Source organism: Pimephales promelas, chromosome 7, assembly GCF_988280905.1.
Source record: "Pimephales promelas chromosome 7, fPimPro1.hap1.1, whole genome shotgun sequence".
NCBI lineage: Eukaryota > Metazoa > Chordata > Actinopteri > Cypriniformes > Leuciscidae > Pimephales > Pimephales promelas.
Window position 1 is genome coordinate 13,437,965 of NC_142775.1, and position 18,414 is coordinate 13,456,378.

An 18,414-nucleotide genomic window follows, 5' to 3' on the forward strand; every position below is an offset into this window, starting at 1 on the left:
TCTGAGTTTGAAAACATAATTGAATTAATCGTGTAATTTTTCTTTTGAGATAAAAATAAAACCTTTCATACAATGTTTAATATTTAAAACTGAATTAAATATTACATTAAATAAACGATAATTAAAGTATATTAAATGCAACAATATAGATGCATATTTAATTCAATCAAATTTAATTTAATTAAAACTAATGCTAGTGTCTATAAAAGCTCAAATACAAGACAGGTTTATCATTTGGCCACTTTTGTCTTTAAAACACTCTTCTTTCAAAGCAATTTGTGAGTGTCACGGTGTGGAGCAGGCAGAAGATCAGGCAGAGTCCAGATTAACACGAAGATAACTTTAATTCCAATAACAGGCAAGAAGAAGGTAAACAGGTGCAACACAGGGTAACATTCAACATCGACCGACAAACACAGACTGAATAAGATGGAACTAAATACACAGAGGAATCAAACTAAACGAGGTGCAAACAGGTGAAAATGATGATGACAGGACGAGGAACAGGTGGCTGATTGGGGAGTGAGTCCGGGAGTAGAAACAAAAGGATCCGGGGAAGTGTAGTGCAGATGACGAGACAGACTGGTGCAGACGGAGGACTGTGACAGTGAGTTCATGGATCTAGTATTTTAATATTATTGAAGTACTGTTATAGTTTTAATGTTTTGAACTCATTTATTTACATAATCTGAATTTCATTTTAATTTAATTTATTAATTTTATTACTTTTATTTTATACTATATGTTTTTTTTGTTATTTTTGTTATTTTTCAAGTTAAACTAAATACAAATTTACAAAATGAAAATTGAAATGTTTCTTTGGTAATAGATAAAGTAAAAGGAATACGTCTTTTATTTGTAATTTATTTCAAGGAATGAAAAGTTTTTAAGGTTTTAGTTTGAACTTTAATAACCTTGAATGGACCATGCTTTTTAAACAGCACTGAATAATTTCTCATGTGCTGACAGCTTTTCTTTCATCACAATTTTTTTCAATAAATTCATATTTAGGTACAATTTATTTTTATTTTTAAGCATTTATATTTCATAATTTAAATAAATAATTTATGATTCAGCTTTAAAAGTCTTTGGATCAAAAGTTTTTCAGACCATGAGAAACATACATTTAATCAAATGCCAGCGGTTTGGTTCTGCAGCTCTTTGATTACATCACTTGTACTGTCTAGCCCACATAAACGTATGGTGTGACAAATTTCACCTCTTTCATTTGGCATTGTGCCTTCTTCTCCAAAATGTCATAGCGACCACTGTGTCTCCACTGTACTGTAATGAGTAGGAAGACTCTTGGTTGTAACTGTGGATAAAGTAGTGTGTGGGCTGGTATTGGTTGTCTGTGAATGGCGCGATCAGTGAGAGGTTAAGGCAGGTCAGATGTGAGACGCTTCTCACCCCAGCACACACAGGCTGGGTGGAGTGTTAATTAAAAAGCTATTGTTTCTGCCCTGACAGCAGGATCCAGATCTCAGGTCCAGATGCATCATGGATACAAAAATCTGAGGTGGGAACTTTGGAATTTTTTCCCTAAGGACTGGCAAAAGATGGATAGAAGTGTTAATTGAGCCCAAGTAAAGATTAAATCTTCAAATGTAAAACACTTAATGTCTTACACTGCAAGGCGATCCTATATTTATTTACTATAATTCTCCAGAAATAATAATAAATATGGATAATACAGATCTAATGATACTTGATCTGACTTAACTGGCAGATGGATGCACCAACACATATACACACATAAAGCCTTTACACAAACAAAGGTCTCATGGGGCCTTGGCTTTGTAGCGATGTTTGATTTGCGACTTAATTGTTTGTTTTTTTGAGCCAATTCACAAAACATTTGTAAACTTGACATTAGGACGTAAATCCATCAAGTGGGAACAATATTGGAAATAATTCATATTATTAATGTTAATAATTGAACACACACCGTGTCCTAACTACACGCGACGCGATAAAATTCCAGCGACTGCAAGTGTGTCTGTCCACAAATAGACGCGACGCGAGTGTGAGACGCCACACGTTCACAATCATTCAGAACAGCATGAAAGCGCACTGCTGGCCCGCACTCGCATTGGAAATGGGTAGGTCATAATCAAATCAAGAAATAACATTATTAAAAATCAAAACATTAACAAAATATACTCATTGACTCATTTTGTTATGAAGTACAGTTGTATGTTTGCATAGAATTCATTTTGAACGCCATATTATATGCTTTCAAAATCTGAGGTAAATTATCCGTTATCTTGTGGCACAGTGACCTATTTTTAACAAAAAATAAATAATGTGTTCTCATAACCAGTGTAATTTCTTCATTCTGTGCAGCCGCGACGTCGCAGAAATAGGAACTGTTTCTAAATGGGCTCTATGCACGGCGGTATTTCCGGTGAAGGATTAAGGATGCTCGATAATTTCCGCCGATCGTAGAGTCCAATGCAATACAGAGAATTTATATTGAATTTTATACTCCATGGTTATAATAAAGAAACGTTAGTCACAAAAACAGATAAAACAGACACCCCTCGTTGTGTTTATGCTTCTTTTGAAAATTATATTAAATAAACATAACTATATATAAAATTACATCTAAACGTATGTACGTTTCGTTTCAAAGTCGGGAGGACGGTAAATTTTGAAGACTTAATCCCGTTTTCCTCGGCTTCCCTCCGCTTTAATCTACACAACCGGAAATGGACGAGCATCCTTGCGTCAAATGCTGAATTTATGCGTGCATATAGCCCATTAGAAACTTGGCGTTTCGCCGTCGCGTCTGGTTAGGACAAAAACTCTGACTAACATGGAAAAGATACCTTTTATCGCGTGTCGCGGCATCGCAACGCGTGTAGTTAGGACACGGTGTTAAAGGGATACTCCACCGGGTTTTCATATTAAACTATGTTATTCCCTTAATTAAGACGAGCTGATGCATACCTCTCTCGTCTCAGTGCGTGCACTCTATCGCTCTGTATTGCCGCAAAACTATGTTAGCACTTAGCTTAGCCCAGTGCATTAAATATGGGCCAGAAAGAGAAGTGACAAAACACTTCCTCGTTTTCCCTATTTAAACACAGTTACTCGATTAGTGTAACTCGACCTAGGCTGGTGACACAAAATAAAACGTTGTGTTTTTCTAAGCGTTTAAAATTGATGACTATATTGTATGGCGGAATACCATAAAAAGTGCTTTAGAGCACTTCAACTTGGCGCAATAACACTTTCACTCGTGAAAAGTCCTCTTACCGGCTCCCGCTTCCTCGCTCTCCCCCTCCCTCTTATTTCCGTCAATGCAGCCAACGTGACATGCGCCAAAGCGGGAGCCGGTAAGAGGACTTTTCACGAGTGAAGGTATTATTGCGCCAAGTTGAAGTGCTCTAAAGCACTTTTTTATGGTATTCCGCCATACAATATAGTCATCAATTTTAAACGCTTAGAAAAACACAACGTTTTATTTTGTGTCACCAGCCTAGGTCGAGTTACACTAATCGAGTAACTGTGTTTAAATAGGGAAAACGAGGAAGTGTTTTGTCACTTCTCTTTCTGGCCCATATTTAATGCACTGGGCTAAGCTAAGTGCTAACATAGTTTTGCGGCAATACAGAGCGATAGAGTGCACGCACTGAGACGAGAGAGGTATGCATCAGCTCGTCTTAATTAAGGGAATAACATAGTTTAATATGAAAACCCGGTGGAGTATCCCTTTAAAGGTAGTTTTTTTTTAATGAACACTCGCACATGTAACCCCTCACCTGACCCGGGTCCTACTCGACCCGCTCCGAGCAAGCCTCGAACCCAGTCTCTGGTGTGAGAGTCGGGGCTAGACTGCAGCCTCTAGTGTCTGTTGCTAGTGTTGCTCTGTTGCTATTGAGATCAGACGAGTGAGGTTTACTTGCACAGCAACTACACACAAACATCACACGTCATCAGTGTGTTCCATAAGGCTATGCAGAGCTGTATACAAACAGTCACTTGGCACTGTAAACAAACAGCAGCCACCTTTTACAGTTCCTCCAGAACCAAAACAACGAGCTTATGCTGCGTTCACACCATGTCATAACTTTAATTTAGAAAAGGCAACCCTGTGACGTTCTACCCGGATGTGAAAGTGTTCTATGTTAATACTAAATCAACGCGGAAATGAATTTGCAGCAGTCAGGTGGTACAAGAAACCACCATGAGGTAATTTAACACCATCTCTTTGCAGACTCTGCTGTGAGTTCATGTGTCTTGAAGAAGGCATGGCTTTGTAAATGCTCTTAAGGGAGTGTGAGATTCAGTGCTTTCAAAGCTAGCTTTCTGCAAGCTAGTTTCTCTGAAATTGCTACTGTACTTTTAATTAATGTCAAAAATATTGTTTTTTTTTTTCAAACGTCTAACAACATCTCTATTTATAGACTTCCAGTACGCATATCAATAAACAGCAATTTTTCTACTAAAACAGATCTCATGTTGGACCGAATGGACGTCTTTTGTGTGATGACTCAAAAGAATTGGTGAATCGTTCTTAACAGGTTCATTGAAATGAACCGGTTCACAAAAATAATGTACTGTACCTAGTAAATACAAGGTAGAGAAGCAAATCGCAATCCAGTATGTAAATAGATGTTAGTAAGAAGACCAATCACAATGTAGTTTGGAGATGGGATAATTCCGATGACATCCTCTGCGTTCGTTGCAAATTTGGAAGCTGAGCGCCTGAGGTCAACGGGAGAATTTTAAACGGTAGTTTACAAAACATATGGTTTCTACTAAATATTTTTAGATTGTTTCATTAAAGGAGTAGTTTACTTAACAAAAAAAAAAAAAAAATTACTCACCCCATGTCATCCAAGATGTCCATGTCTTTATTTCTTCAGTCGAAAAGAAATTAAGATTTTTGATGAAAACATTCCAGGATTTTTCTCCATATAATGGACTTCAATGGGAACCGAACGGTTCAAGGTCCAAATGACAGTTTCAATGCAGCTTCAAAGGGCTTTAAACGACACCAGACGATGAATAAGGGTCTTATCTAGCAAAACGATCGCTCATTTAAAAAATAAATAAAAAGTTTAAGTTTTATAAGCACAAATTGTCGCCTTGCTCTGTTCTGTGATGCGCGTTCGTGACTCTCCTGTTCAAACGATTGAATCTTTTTTCGAGTCATTTCATTCTTTTTGTTGGTTGAATGAACAAAATGACCCGAAAAAAGATTCGTTTTTCGAATCTTCGAAAAGAAACAGAGCAGATAGTAAACAAATCGAGTTACAAGTGTTGAATTGTACGGTGTCGCGTCCCATTCGTGTGTCCGCGTTGAATAACATAGTCATAGGCCTATATGGCTCATTTCCGCATCTGCTGTCCTGTCCGTTTATGAGTTCACACAGGGATGTTTTTGACGTTCTGTAAAATAAATTCCCATTTACTTTCTATAGAGACTTAATTAACCCTCTCTCTCCCCCACCACTCCAATAAAATAAAAACATCGTTCTGGGTTCACTCCGTGTCAACCGCCTAGTTTCCCCTATGTCTATACAGCCGAGTTCACAAATAATGACAATTAAAAAACAAACAAAAAACCGTTGATTTGTGGTGAACATACAGTATGAAGACTGTGGTTTGTCTGCGCTGCTAGTTGGTAACTCTGACCGTTTTGTATGAGTGTGTTTTTCTGTTTCTCTCTGTGGCTGTGGGCCTTTCATCACTAAAGAAGTAGGTTGAATAATTAGGAAATTGTGTAGAGTCTGGATGCTGCTGGAGGTTAAGTGGTGGGAGTGACTTAAGCGTGTGATAGTGGAAAGTCTTAGCGTACAGAAACAAACTGACACTTGTGCATGGACAACAAAAAAAAAAAAAAAAAAAACTCATGCACAAAAGTGTGCATGTATGCAGATCAAGTTCAAGCTGATTCAGTCTGTATACATACAGACACATTTGAGCATTCTGTTAACACTAGCCTCCCTCTCTATCTGTAGCCTACAGAAATAGTGACAGCTGTGAATGTGAACCATCACGTCCATACACCCCGAAACACTCGAGACCGCAGGACTGCAGCACTCTTGTGTTTTTATAGAGACTCAGAGCATGTTTCTCAGCCCTTTTATCTATCAGAAAAAGATGTGTATGGCCTCTCAGTGGCCTGTTTTACCTTAACGACAAATGTTCTGGTATAATTGCATGACAAGCTGGAATTGAACTCTCAGTGTTTTGCTTGTCTGAGTGTCTCTTGCGATTGTAGTAGTCTAATTTTTATGTCTGACTTCAAAATGCAGTGGTGCAGTTTCCATACCAGCTGAGTGAAGTCATGACCATAACACAGTTTACCCAAGACTGATGCTGCCTCCAAGTGGCGGAGGCTTTTTTCTTCTTCTGTTCAATTTAAGTCCATTTTTTTTTTTTTTACTCGAGTTCATTACCAAACTAGTAAAGTTGTGTTTTATCCCAAATGCCCAGCAGATGTCATCATTTCACAAACTATATTGTGTTTTGAAGGAATAGTTACATCCAAAAAAATTGTTCTGTCATTATTTATTCACCCTCATATGCTACTATTTTTTTTTTTAGGTTTTTTTTTTTTTTTTTTTTTTTTTTGCATGGAAGATAAAATTAGATATTTTTAAACTCAGCACTTTTACATATAATTACTATCTGAAATCATACAATAGTTTAATCTAATTGCCCATCATTGGCAGAAAGCAAGATTTAGATTCATATATTTTAGAATTTTTGTTCCAAGTAATGACTGAAAATGTTATTTTTGTTCTGAATTTTCCTTTCTTAAACAATTTGATTTGATGTATACATCATGGCACTGTATTCCTGTTGTTAACATGTTAAGTAATGGATTTTTAGCCTTTATTTTCCAAATAGTTTTATTTATAAAATAGAAGATGACTAAATTATCCATGAGATTCTAAGTATTTTCCTCGGTCATTGTTATGGTCTGATATGACTTTCATATAGCTAAAATAGGCCTACCATTTATTTCTCTGGAAGTATAACTTTTTAACAGCAAATGTGTTCACCTTCAATGCTAAAGCTTTGATTTTTCTATTATCTGTTGGCTTGTCTCTTAAGCCACATTCATCACATTGCCTGTAGTGCCTCTGTGATCCTGAAGATGGAAGCATCCTATAGCAAATCAAGCACACTTAAAGGGATAGTTCACCCACTAATGAAAATGATCCCATAATTTACTCACCCTCACGCCATCCCAGGTGTAGCTATATGACTTTCTTCTTTCAGCCAAACATAATCAAAGATATATTTATTGGCTTCACATTACAATATGGTACAGAAGTCTGAAAAACAAAAACAAAAATGTCCCACATTAGGGCAATTCACCCTATTATATTCTAGCTCTTCCTTGCTTTATAATGGAAGTGAATGTTACTTTAGATTTTGAAGCCCAAAAAAGCGCATCCATCAATCATGAAAGTAATCTAGTAGACTTCATGGTATTAATAAATGCCTTCTGAAGTGAAGTGATGCATTTTTATAAGAAAAATATCCATATTTATAACTTTATAAACTTTAATCACTGGAAACGGCCTGTACGCAAGTCTAGTTACAGCCAAAGAGTGAACTCTGACCTGACGCATGACGTATTGATGAACTTGGAAGCGACCCTCACCTAAACTTACGCTACTACATCCTTCATCATACGTCAGGTCAGAGGTCAATCTTCCGCTGGAACTAGACTCGCGTAGTGATTAAAGTTTAGAAAGTTATCAATATGGAAAAACTTTTTTTTTTTTTTTTTTTCAAAAATACATTGTTCGATTCAAAAGGCCCTGGAGCCATATGGATAACTTTTATGGTGGATTGATGCACTTTTTGGTGCCATTCACTCCCATTAATCTTGGAAGAGCCAGAGAATTTTTAAATGCAGTGTAGCCTATCACCGATTGTGTTTGGCTGAAAGAAGAAAGTCATATACTAGGGTGACCAACAGTAGATATAGATGGGCAAACAAGGAGGATAAGGAAGAAAAACAGGATAAAGGAAGACGAAAACTAAAGATATAAATATATTTTGTTTTTTAAGCTACTTTTGTTCAATTTGGAGGTATTTATTTTATATATATATATATATATATATATATATGTATGTATGTATTTTTCTAATACAGAAGAGACATTATTTCTATTATTATTTCATTAATTATTTTTGAAACCTGTCATAATAAAACGCGTTGAGCAACCTGTGAGAAGCCTATATGAATTTGTGTCTTATAATACAATCATTTTCTATCCATGAGGAGGCATAGCCTACTTTAAATGGATTGAAATTAATAAGGCATCTTTGAGTAAACTTATCATTTGAGTGTCTGTTTGCTGGGGCCGAGTGTCCTGGTTTTTAGTAATCAAAATATGGTCACCCTATCATATACACCTAGGATGGCTTGAGGGTGCAGATTATGGGATTATTTTCATTTTTGGGTGAACTAACCCATTAACAAGCATTGAATCATAACAATTTTCATCAGTCGTTAGCCAGTGATTCTCTGTTCAAATGAGGGTGCCAGTGAAAAGCCATAGAGAACCATAGAGTAGCCTATTTGAAAATTCTGGTAATGCTTTAGATTACAGCCCGGAAAGTTGTGGGTAATTAAAGCGATTTTACAGCGTAACTATAGTGTACCTATAGCGTACTTAAAATATAAGTATAAGGGAACAATATGTTAAGTTTGGGGAATAAAGGGGTAACAAAAATATTTATATTGTAAGTATTATAGAACTAAGGGGTACTTATTCTACTTTTATGATATAATAATCTTACAAATGGGGGCAATTTAGCAAGAACATACCTTTTTGAAATAATGGTGAACCAGTACTATAGGCTTTTTAAAAACTACAGAGTACATATCTATGCATTTATAAAGTTATCTCTTTAACAAAAGTGCACTGAAAATGAAAACTATTGCAGCTTTTGCTTAAATATTGGTGAAAAATACTCTTGTTTCATGTAGTGGTCATTGTTACCCTCTTGTTCCATGTAGTTACAGGGTAAGTACAATAACAATGCATACACAATCTTATATCACTGACTCAGAAACCTATATTTATTATACAAGCACCACTTACCCAGTAATCACATGAAACCAGATATATTTCCCAGATATTAAAAAATGCAATAGTCTTAGCTTTTATTGCCTTGAAACATTCGCCTTTCAGTGCCCAAACTTAAACATCTGCACTTTTGCTATCAAAAAAAAAAAATAAATAAAAAAAATAAATATATATATATATATATATATATATATATATATATATATATATATATATAAAGGTATGCAGTGTACTTATGTTCTCACTCAATTGCTCCCAAATGTAAGTTTGGTTGTTACCCCTTTATTCACAAAACTTTACATATTGTTCCTTTATACTTAAGTACTTTATAGGTATACACTATAATTACAGAAAGTTACACTGTAAATTCCTCTTAATTACACAGTACTTTCCAGGTAACCAAAATTCTATTGACAGCATCACGCAGACTGCTGTTAATAATCAGCACTTAGCTAAACCAAAGTCTCTCTCTTGCTCTCTTATTCACACAGCAATAGCTTCATTCGTCTCTGCATGTATTTCAGTGGGTAAATGTTTCTGAAAGTACTGAGCAGATGAAAACAGCGAGAACCCAGAGTGAGTCCGAGAACTCTCGCGATGAGATGGTAGCAGGGAGCGTCTACCGAACGGAAAACAATTACACAGTCACTGAATCCTCTTCTCAGTTCTGATGAGGGCGGTTAGCGATGGCAGTGACCACGTAATGGCGTGTGTGTAATTCGGTAATGCTTCTCATTGCTCAGCGACTCCAGATCTAAGCTGCCTAAAGACGACACAATTTGTCAATTGACTCCGGGCCATTAAAAAAGTAACAGATCATCAAACTTTAGGGCATATTTAGATTACTGAATGCAGACTCATTCAAAAGAGCGTAATTATGTCATATCTTGGTCATTTGTACTGTACATTGATGTATTAATACCGATTACGGTTTAAGTTAGTTCTGTGTCATTCAGCTCAGTTATTTTCTCAAAATTCTCCGCCGTAGACTGAATCGGTTCAGTTAAAGAGTCAAATGTGTGTTTTAAATGCAAGCATGATGTTACTCTATGGAGTTTAGATGAAATTACATGATCAAAGGAGGCTATGGCTACATTTTTTATGTAGACTGATCATTTTAAGAGGAGTTTTTAATCATTTCTTTATCATTTTTACATTTTCAACTTTGTTGAACCTAGAGTTTTGTTTAGTGTGTAGTGTTGCTGTTTGAGTATGAAAAAGGTCTGCAAAGTTACAAAAACACAAAGTCCAATCCAAAGGAAGTTATTCTCGATATACCGGTTTCTGAACTCCCTGAAGGTTTTCGTCACACACCGTATACGCAACAATATTTCTCATTTAAATATCTCCTGCCCAAGTCATACACAACAAAAAGAAACCAGGCCTGGTTGAGTTGCATTAGCATTATTTCATAAACGTTTCGGTCTGTGCAGCCGCACTTCAAGTCAAACACACCTAATGACTTTTTGTCTTATGCCATGTTCTCTGTCATACTGTACATTTCTTGATGTGTCTGTTGTTCCCTCTTCCCCGTCTTTTATTTTGTACTTTTTTGTAGATGTTTGTTTTATCTTTGTTTCTAAAGACAATAAAGAGTTGATCACAAAACAAACAAACAAAAAAACACCTAATGACTTAGTGTAACCCCACTGGTTCTATACTTGCACCGCTCTGAGCTAGATTCGAAACGGTCTTTCTGACTATTATTAGCTGTTCTCCACAGCCCGTTCTCATCCCAAGGCGTCATCTAACTGACGCTTTTGACCATACGTCAACATCCGACGAACTTGGCACCCTTTAGCATCAATATGAGACGCGCCTCCTAGTGGTCTAACCCTAACCCTACCCCACACTGTAAAAAAATATTGATGGTTTAACTTAAAGTAAGTAACCTGGTTGCCTTAAAATTTTAAGTTTATTGAACTGGAAAAAGTGAGTTAATACAATGAAGTAGATTAATTTAACCATCAGAAACTCAAAATAATAAGTTATCTCAACTAAATCAATTATTATAAAGTTGATTTTACAAAAGAAAATATGTTGTGACAACAAATCTTGAAAATATTTTTTACAGTGCAGACCTAAACCTACCCGCGTCATCTAACTGACGCTAAAGGTTGCCATGTGCATCGGATTTAGACGCATGGTCAAAAGTGTCAGTTAGATGACGCCCTAGGATGAGAATGCTTTGGTTCTCCATTACATTTGCAGGCAGCGTTTCCACACATAGGTTGCTCACAAAACTGATTTGGACAGACTTCTGTGGCAGCATAATGAGTTTTTGGTGTACAATAAATAGACCAAGCTTTTGGTGATAACTGAGAGAAGATTTTATTGACACTGTAAAAAAAAATGATTGTGATTTTAACGGTAAAAGACTTGAAAATGAAAATGTGAAAATGCCACAGTGCAAAACTGTTAATTGGTTAACAGAATGTTTCCGTACTATATACGTTAAATAACTGTGATATAATTTTACAGTAAAATACTGTTAAATTTACAGTTTTTGAAAGTGAAAAAGAACAACTCATTGTACAGTATATGTATTGACATTCCCACAGTTCCCTGTGTGACACTGTACATTTTATGTATTTTTTTTTGTCGAAATAACTATGGTTCCTCATAGTTTTCTTTTTTTTTCTAATCAGTTATGTACATTAGTGTTTTATGTTACATTTAATGTTGTTAAATTAATGTTTATTGCATTTTTTTAATATCATTTAGTATCGTGTTACCATGATGGTGTTTAATGTTTGTGTGATTACAATGTGCAGCTTCATTATAAAAGTGTTAACCTTCTAATGGAAGACTGCTTGTGATGAGCTTTGATTGATCATGTGACTCGCATCACTGCTGTGATGACTGGTGGTTGTCAGTGTATTACAATGGTACAAAACAGATATCAATATTTCAAAATGATGGTGAATCATCATTTTATCAGATAATGAAATATGGTTTATTACTGTAATTGTTAAGTAAAGTCTGTTAAACGTCTCAGGTTACGACAGTAACCTATGTTTCCTGAGAACAGGGAACAAGACACTGCGTCAAGTGTTGAGCCGTTTCCCATAGCAATTGACGCAGTGTCTCGTTCCCTTCGAAAGGGAACGTCTCAGGTTATGACTGTAACCTATGTTCCCTGAGAACAGGGAATGAGACAATGCGTCAAGCGCTATATGGGAAACGGCTCAGCGCTTGACGCAGTTCGAAGTTCCCTTCGAAAGGGAACCATAAACGTTCTTACCGTATTTTTAACGGTAAAGTTCTGACCAACCAAAGCTGCCGTTTTTTTACGTAAAAAATACGGTTTTATTTTTTACAGTGTACAATAGTAATTTCTGGTTAGAAATTACATCAAATTGGAAAACATAGTTCAAATACATGTACACACAAATTGCAACTTTAAGACACCATCTTTATTTTTTAGCTTAACTGTCACAGAATGAAACACACAGGATTGTGGGATATCAAAGGCAGTGAAGGACAATTTCAGGCATTTGATGGCGATTTCCACAAAACTCTCACCGAGTGAAAATTGGGGCTAATATCGTGGAGCGTGTACTCTGAATTACTGGAAGACTAGGTGCTGCAACAATGTAAAATATGTGAAAAATTCTTTTTTTTTTCCACATTCAAACATGAAAACTAGGGATGCACCGATCCACATTTTTTCACTTCCGATCCGATCCCGATACCTGACTTTGGATATCGGCCGATACCGATACTTTTCCGATACCAGACCTGTGTTTGCTTTAACATTATTTATCAATATTGTTGATTTTATATGATGCTGAAATAAACACCTCTCTACAAGCAAGGATGATACGTACGTATGTAGCCTATGTCAATATATATATATATATATATATATATATATATATATATATAATAGATATATTAAACAATAGATAGACAATTAAACAAAGATTTATATTATACAGGCATTATACAGGCCTACACAGTGCTTTAATTTCAGGAAGGTCTACTAACATTATTCAGGTATATCGTCTAAAAAGAATTATAATAAAGTAATCAAAAGTAAAATAGCACTGCAAAGTTTATCATAGATAGATTTATGCTTATTAAAGCTGAAGTTATTCATTCAAGAGCTGTGAGTGATTTTCTCTTTGCCTTTGGTTGTTTTATTCTCAGTAATGTCGCAATCGTCACATTTATACTGCTGCCCCTTTAAGAACTAGTGCGGATTTCATAGTCTACTGATGCACCATATTTTCTCCCAACTATTTCCATAAACCGTTTATGTCTAAAATGAACGTAGTTAAGTGATAATCTCCAAGCCGGTCGTTTTGACATTTTTGTGCAGGCTACATTTGATCGTTTAGACGCGCATATGAAGCCCAAAGTATAATTTGCTTGTCTGTTTCGGCCCTCTTGCGCAAATTTTGTACTTTTAATAGCTCTTTTTATTATTAAAAGCGTTCCGCAATTTAGCAACAGCAGAGACGGCATTTTACAACAATTACCGATCGTGCTGATTCTGTCTTAAAGTTTTACGGAGAAATGACAGTGCACCGCCGCGATGGGAAGGAAGTTGGCTACACAGAATGCGGCTATTGTTTAATGTTTTTTTTTTTTTTTTACCTCAATATATTCTTTAATCTTTGGAAATCAGACTAATATCACAGATCTAAAGTGTAACCAGGCTATGTTTTCTCTGTCGTCACTCATTAAGCAGGGCTGTCGTGTTGTGCGTGCTGTGGCACCGCGTGAGAGATCTCTCTCTCTTTCTCTTCTGGACTGCGAATTGCAAACATGCATCACAGACAAATAGTTTAATTTATACGGCTTTGCAAACATTGCATTTTGCTGTCTTGCTCTGCTGCGATGTTTCCAGTGTGAAGTATTTCCACCATAGGATTTCCACACAGCGAACATATTGGTAGCTCAATGCTATCCTGCTAGCTGGCTGCAAACTGCGGAATGGATTTCTTGAGCGGGCGTCTGTGTGTCTCATTCAGCCCTATTTTTACAGTCTATGATTGAGCTGCACCTCCGTTCAGGATATCCATTCCACAGTTTGCAGCCAGCTAGCAGACTAGCAGCCCCGGGGAATCCCTTTTGGAGTCATTTCAGCAGCCAACGTTAAAGCGCAGACATGGATCATAAATATCGGATTTCTCCGCAGGTTGGATCGGAAAAATCCGATACGTGAATTACGCTGGTATCGGTCCCGATACCGATACTGGATCGGATCGGCCCCATCCCTAATGAAAACCTATTCTAGTAGACCAACCAAGACTTGGTAAAAGGGCATGGCTTCTTTAAAAGGTCTGCATTTGTTTTTTTTTTAGTTCAGTAGCCATAATACCTCCAGTCAGATATAATCTCTTCTGATTCTGATGGTCTGTGGGGAAACAGCATTTCCTGAATGTAAATAATTTAGTTTTTTTCTTTTTTTTTCTCAAAATTGACCAATTCTCTGGCACGCGCTGCTGTTGGTCTTTTGTGGCAGGCTGTTGAGCATCAATGCCGTTTGAATGCAAGAAGTGTAATGGGAGATAGCAGGGGAGAGAAGGACACCGGTGGAAATAAGCTCTGCCTAGTTTGATAAAGCCGCTTCATTACTTGGATATTGTGTGTCTGGAATCATTATGCACGGAAGGGCCTCTGGAGGCTCAGGTTTTATTGGCGGTCCTTGCACAACTAACTCTCATCCATTAAACAAATCATGGAGTCATGTATTAGATTAGCTCTACACCCGGCATCAAGGGTGTTTTTGCCAACCAACGGAACCTCTGCTATTCACTCTCCCAATCCGGAAAATGAATTATGCGATTGAAAGCATCTGGAAGATATTGTCATACATACCATTCTGAGAGATTTATTAAAGGAACAAAAAATCCCATTTGAATTTTTTGTCACTTAATTTTGTTGTTCGCTTTTGAGCTGACAAACTAGAACAGGAACGCGTCTTGTTAAGTGACTGATGTTTTATAATATTTAATCAAATTGCAAAACTTTGTTGCTTATTTAATAGAGTATGTTTTCTCCATATAATATTAAGAAGAAGCCAATGTCATTTGCAGGGCTGTATGCTTGGATGGAAACAGCTTGATCTCCTGCTGGCTCTGACCCTTGGTAACCCCTGAGATGTGGCTATGACTCCCTCCTGTGGAGAAAGGTCAGTACTACAGTAACACCAAACCTGTACATCGAGCTGTCAAACTTTGCTTTGACTCCATCAGAAGTGTAAAAAGCAGAGTTTACTGGAATGAGGACATAGTGAAAATGAAAGTGATTGTCTAGGTCAACCCAGTTTGCTTATACACAGCAATATTGTGTATAGCCTAATGCATATATAGCCATGAAACTAACATGAACTACTTCTAATTCATAACATAACTAAGAATGAACAATTCTTCTTCAGCTTTTCTTCAACAATTCTTTAAAAAAAAAAAAAAAAATTACTAATACGTTATTAAAATCAAAGGTTGTATGTGTTAACATTACTTAATGCACTGTGAATTAACATGAACAATGAACAGCTGTTTTTTATTAAATAACATTAACAAAAAATATTAAATGCTGTAACAAATGTAGGCTATTGCTCATTGTTAGTTCATGTTATTTAAAAACTAATGCTAACTAATGAACCTTATTGTAAAGTGTTACTGACTTTATAGAAGTGTTCATGCAATATTAACAAATTCAACGAGGAGCACTGAAACATTGGCTGTAGTTAAAAGCAAAATACTAGAAAACACAAAGTTCTGCATTGTTTCAATATTTTGCTCTCAAGTATGACTGTGTGACATGTTTATATGAGGGTGTGTGAAGCATACCAAATATTATTGTTATTATTATAATTGCGTCTGACTGTCCCCGTTTTTGATAGCAGGTGTGTACGTGGAGTGTGTAATTGAAAGTACTCTGCTTAGTGGTCTGAACGCAACTCAGAGACCCCTAATATAAAACATTGATTTTCTCCGTAACACTTTGCAGCTATTAACTAGATGTTTCTGTCATTTTCAACTTTGGGTATTAGCTGTAATAGAAAACCTGTAAAATATCATGGAGTTTTAAGATTGTCATTTCTAGATCTGGAAAAGACATGGAAATTCATGCAATCCTTTAAAGTAAATAGACATTTTTGCAGTCTATATGTTTGGCCCCAAGACATTTAATCGAATGTTGCTCTTTGTGAGTGACTGCTATATATATTGTGATTTTTAGAAAATAATTATAGTAATATAAATGTAGAGAAAGGCATGGTAAAGTCATGTAAATGCACTGATGCTGCAAGTAGCCTAATACAATTTTACAAACATTAAATATACCGACTGGGGTGGTATATTGTATAATCATCCAACTTCTGTGAGCTTTATTTGGAATAACGACGTCTACATTAATTCATGATGGGAAAAGCTTTGCTTTTCAACCTCTTGAAATCTGAACAAACGCCCTGTTAAAGAAGACGCTGTATACAGAACGAGACAGGTGTATTTAGAAGCGAGCGCCTCTTGAGCCAATCAAAAACGTACGCTGACGTGCTAAGGCGGGCTCTTGTCTAATTATACAGACTTTGGACCAATCAGTTGAGTGGAGGGCGGTGTGTAGTTCATCGGGGGCGTGTCTTAGGCTTTGTGCCGTCGCAGCGCTGAAGAGCGTCTGAAGAGAGTAATAGCATGAGCCTTGCGTCGAGATCCTGTCAAAGCACTAAACAGCAAATTTCTCGCACCTGAACTTTTACACTGTTTCCCGAGGACTATTTTACCATTTAAACGGGACGTCTTATTTACATATTTACTCTGTCAAGCAACAGCAGCACTTGAGAAGTCACTCCTCCGCAGTTGCGTTCCTCTCTTAAGACATTTAAATTAAAAGGATATGGTGTTGGACATGTGAAACACACGGGAAACTTCAAACATGAAGCTGGCATCTTCTCTGTGTTGCCTCGGCTTTCTTCTCACTTCTGTGGCGGTCCGTCTGAGCGACTCGCAGCAAGGTGAGTAAACGACTGACCATCGTCTCGTGCGCAAAGGTGTTTATGCGTCTCGTGCACGCACCTATAGTTTTTTCAGGATGCTTCTCGCAGTAAGTTATCCATCCTCTGGTGCGAGTAACCATTTTTTTTTGTGTGTGTGTTTTGTGTGTGTGTGTGTGTGTGTGTCTGAATCTCCCTTAACAATAAAACCCTGAAATTTATAAGATGCGTTATTGTAATGGTAAATGAGTGCCATTCGTTCACTGTTCACTAACACAATGATGCATAGATTTCACATGCATAAAGTCTCTATGTGTGTTGGTGTGAATTAGGCTGGCATACAGTTGGAGCAATGGCACTGATAGCGCAGAGTGGCACTGAAAGGGGCATTCAGTCTCATTGGACGTTTGTTTTGTTATTCTCAGCCCGTACACTGTCTGAGAAAGTGTTTGAGTGGTCATTGCTTTCCGTGCATGTGAAAAAAAAAATCACTGCTATTGCTTTGAGTCGTACCTTCTGGTGCGCGTGACTGCTTAGTTGACTTTTCGTTGGCTGAGAAGAAACTGAAAACTTGAAATGTCATCGTGCAATCAAATGCGCCATATTTGATTTGAGCGTCCTTTATATTTTTAGATGTAAACATGCAGAATGTAGTTGTGTAAGCTGTGTTAATGTACAATTTTACTGGGGATCTTTTGGTCTATTTCGAATGTTTTTCAATGAAAAAGTTTGCTTAACTAAACAGACTTGTTTTTAAAATGTAAGTAGCATTTAAAAAAAAAAAAATTAGAACACATAATATGACTGGCAGATTTTATGACATAAGTATAAATACACAGCAATGTTGCGTCCACATCTCCACATGGTGGTAGTATGAACCGAGATAGTCTGAATATCTCTCTCTCTCTCTCTCTCTCTCTCTCTCTCTCTCTCTCTCTCTCTCTCTCTCTCTCTCTCTCTCTCTCTCTCTCTCTCTCTCTCTCTCTCTCTCTCGACTTTAGCATATACTTTTTCGTACATGTGTAGTAATACAAATAAAATGTTGTCTTTTTTAAGTATATGTTAAAAGCAATATGTTATTAAAATAATTGGCTAACTGAAATATATTGTATAAAATAAAATATGAATCAATAGGCTAATTGTATCTTGGCACACTCATTCCTTTACACCATACACCCCCCACACACATGCGCGCGCACACACATGCATTGATGAATAGTCAATGTGACTAATTTTCAATCGCAGATCCATCCAGATTAGGTAACTTAATCAACCTCGATATCGATTAGTAAATGATGCTGTAACCACGATCTTCCATCACAGTCGAGCTGAAATGACCTCATTAAAACATTCAAGAAAACTTTATAGCAAAGCATTACGCCATTTGGTACATGTTTGTCT

The 18,414-nt window shown here is 36.6% G+C and overlaps 1 protein-coding gene across 2 annotated transcripts in view; it reads left to right on the top strand.

The window, feature by feature from the left end:
- Positions 1 to 16,691: 16,691 nt before the first annotated feature.
- erbb4b (erb-b2 receptor tyrosine kinase 4b) overlaps positions 16,692 to 18,414 on the top strand; it is a 470,418-nt gene continuing 468,695 nt past the window's right edge. For both annotated transcript variants that reach the window (XM_089133085.1, XM_089133086.1), the window contains exon 1: positions 16,692 to 17,034. In XM_089133085.1, coding sequence (XP_088989211.1) covers positions 16,956 to 17,034 — 79 coding nt within the window. In that variant the 5' untranslated portion in view covers positions 16,692 to 16,955. The remainder of the gene's footprint in view (positions 17,035 to 18,414) is intronic.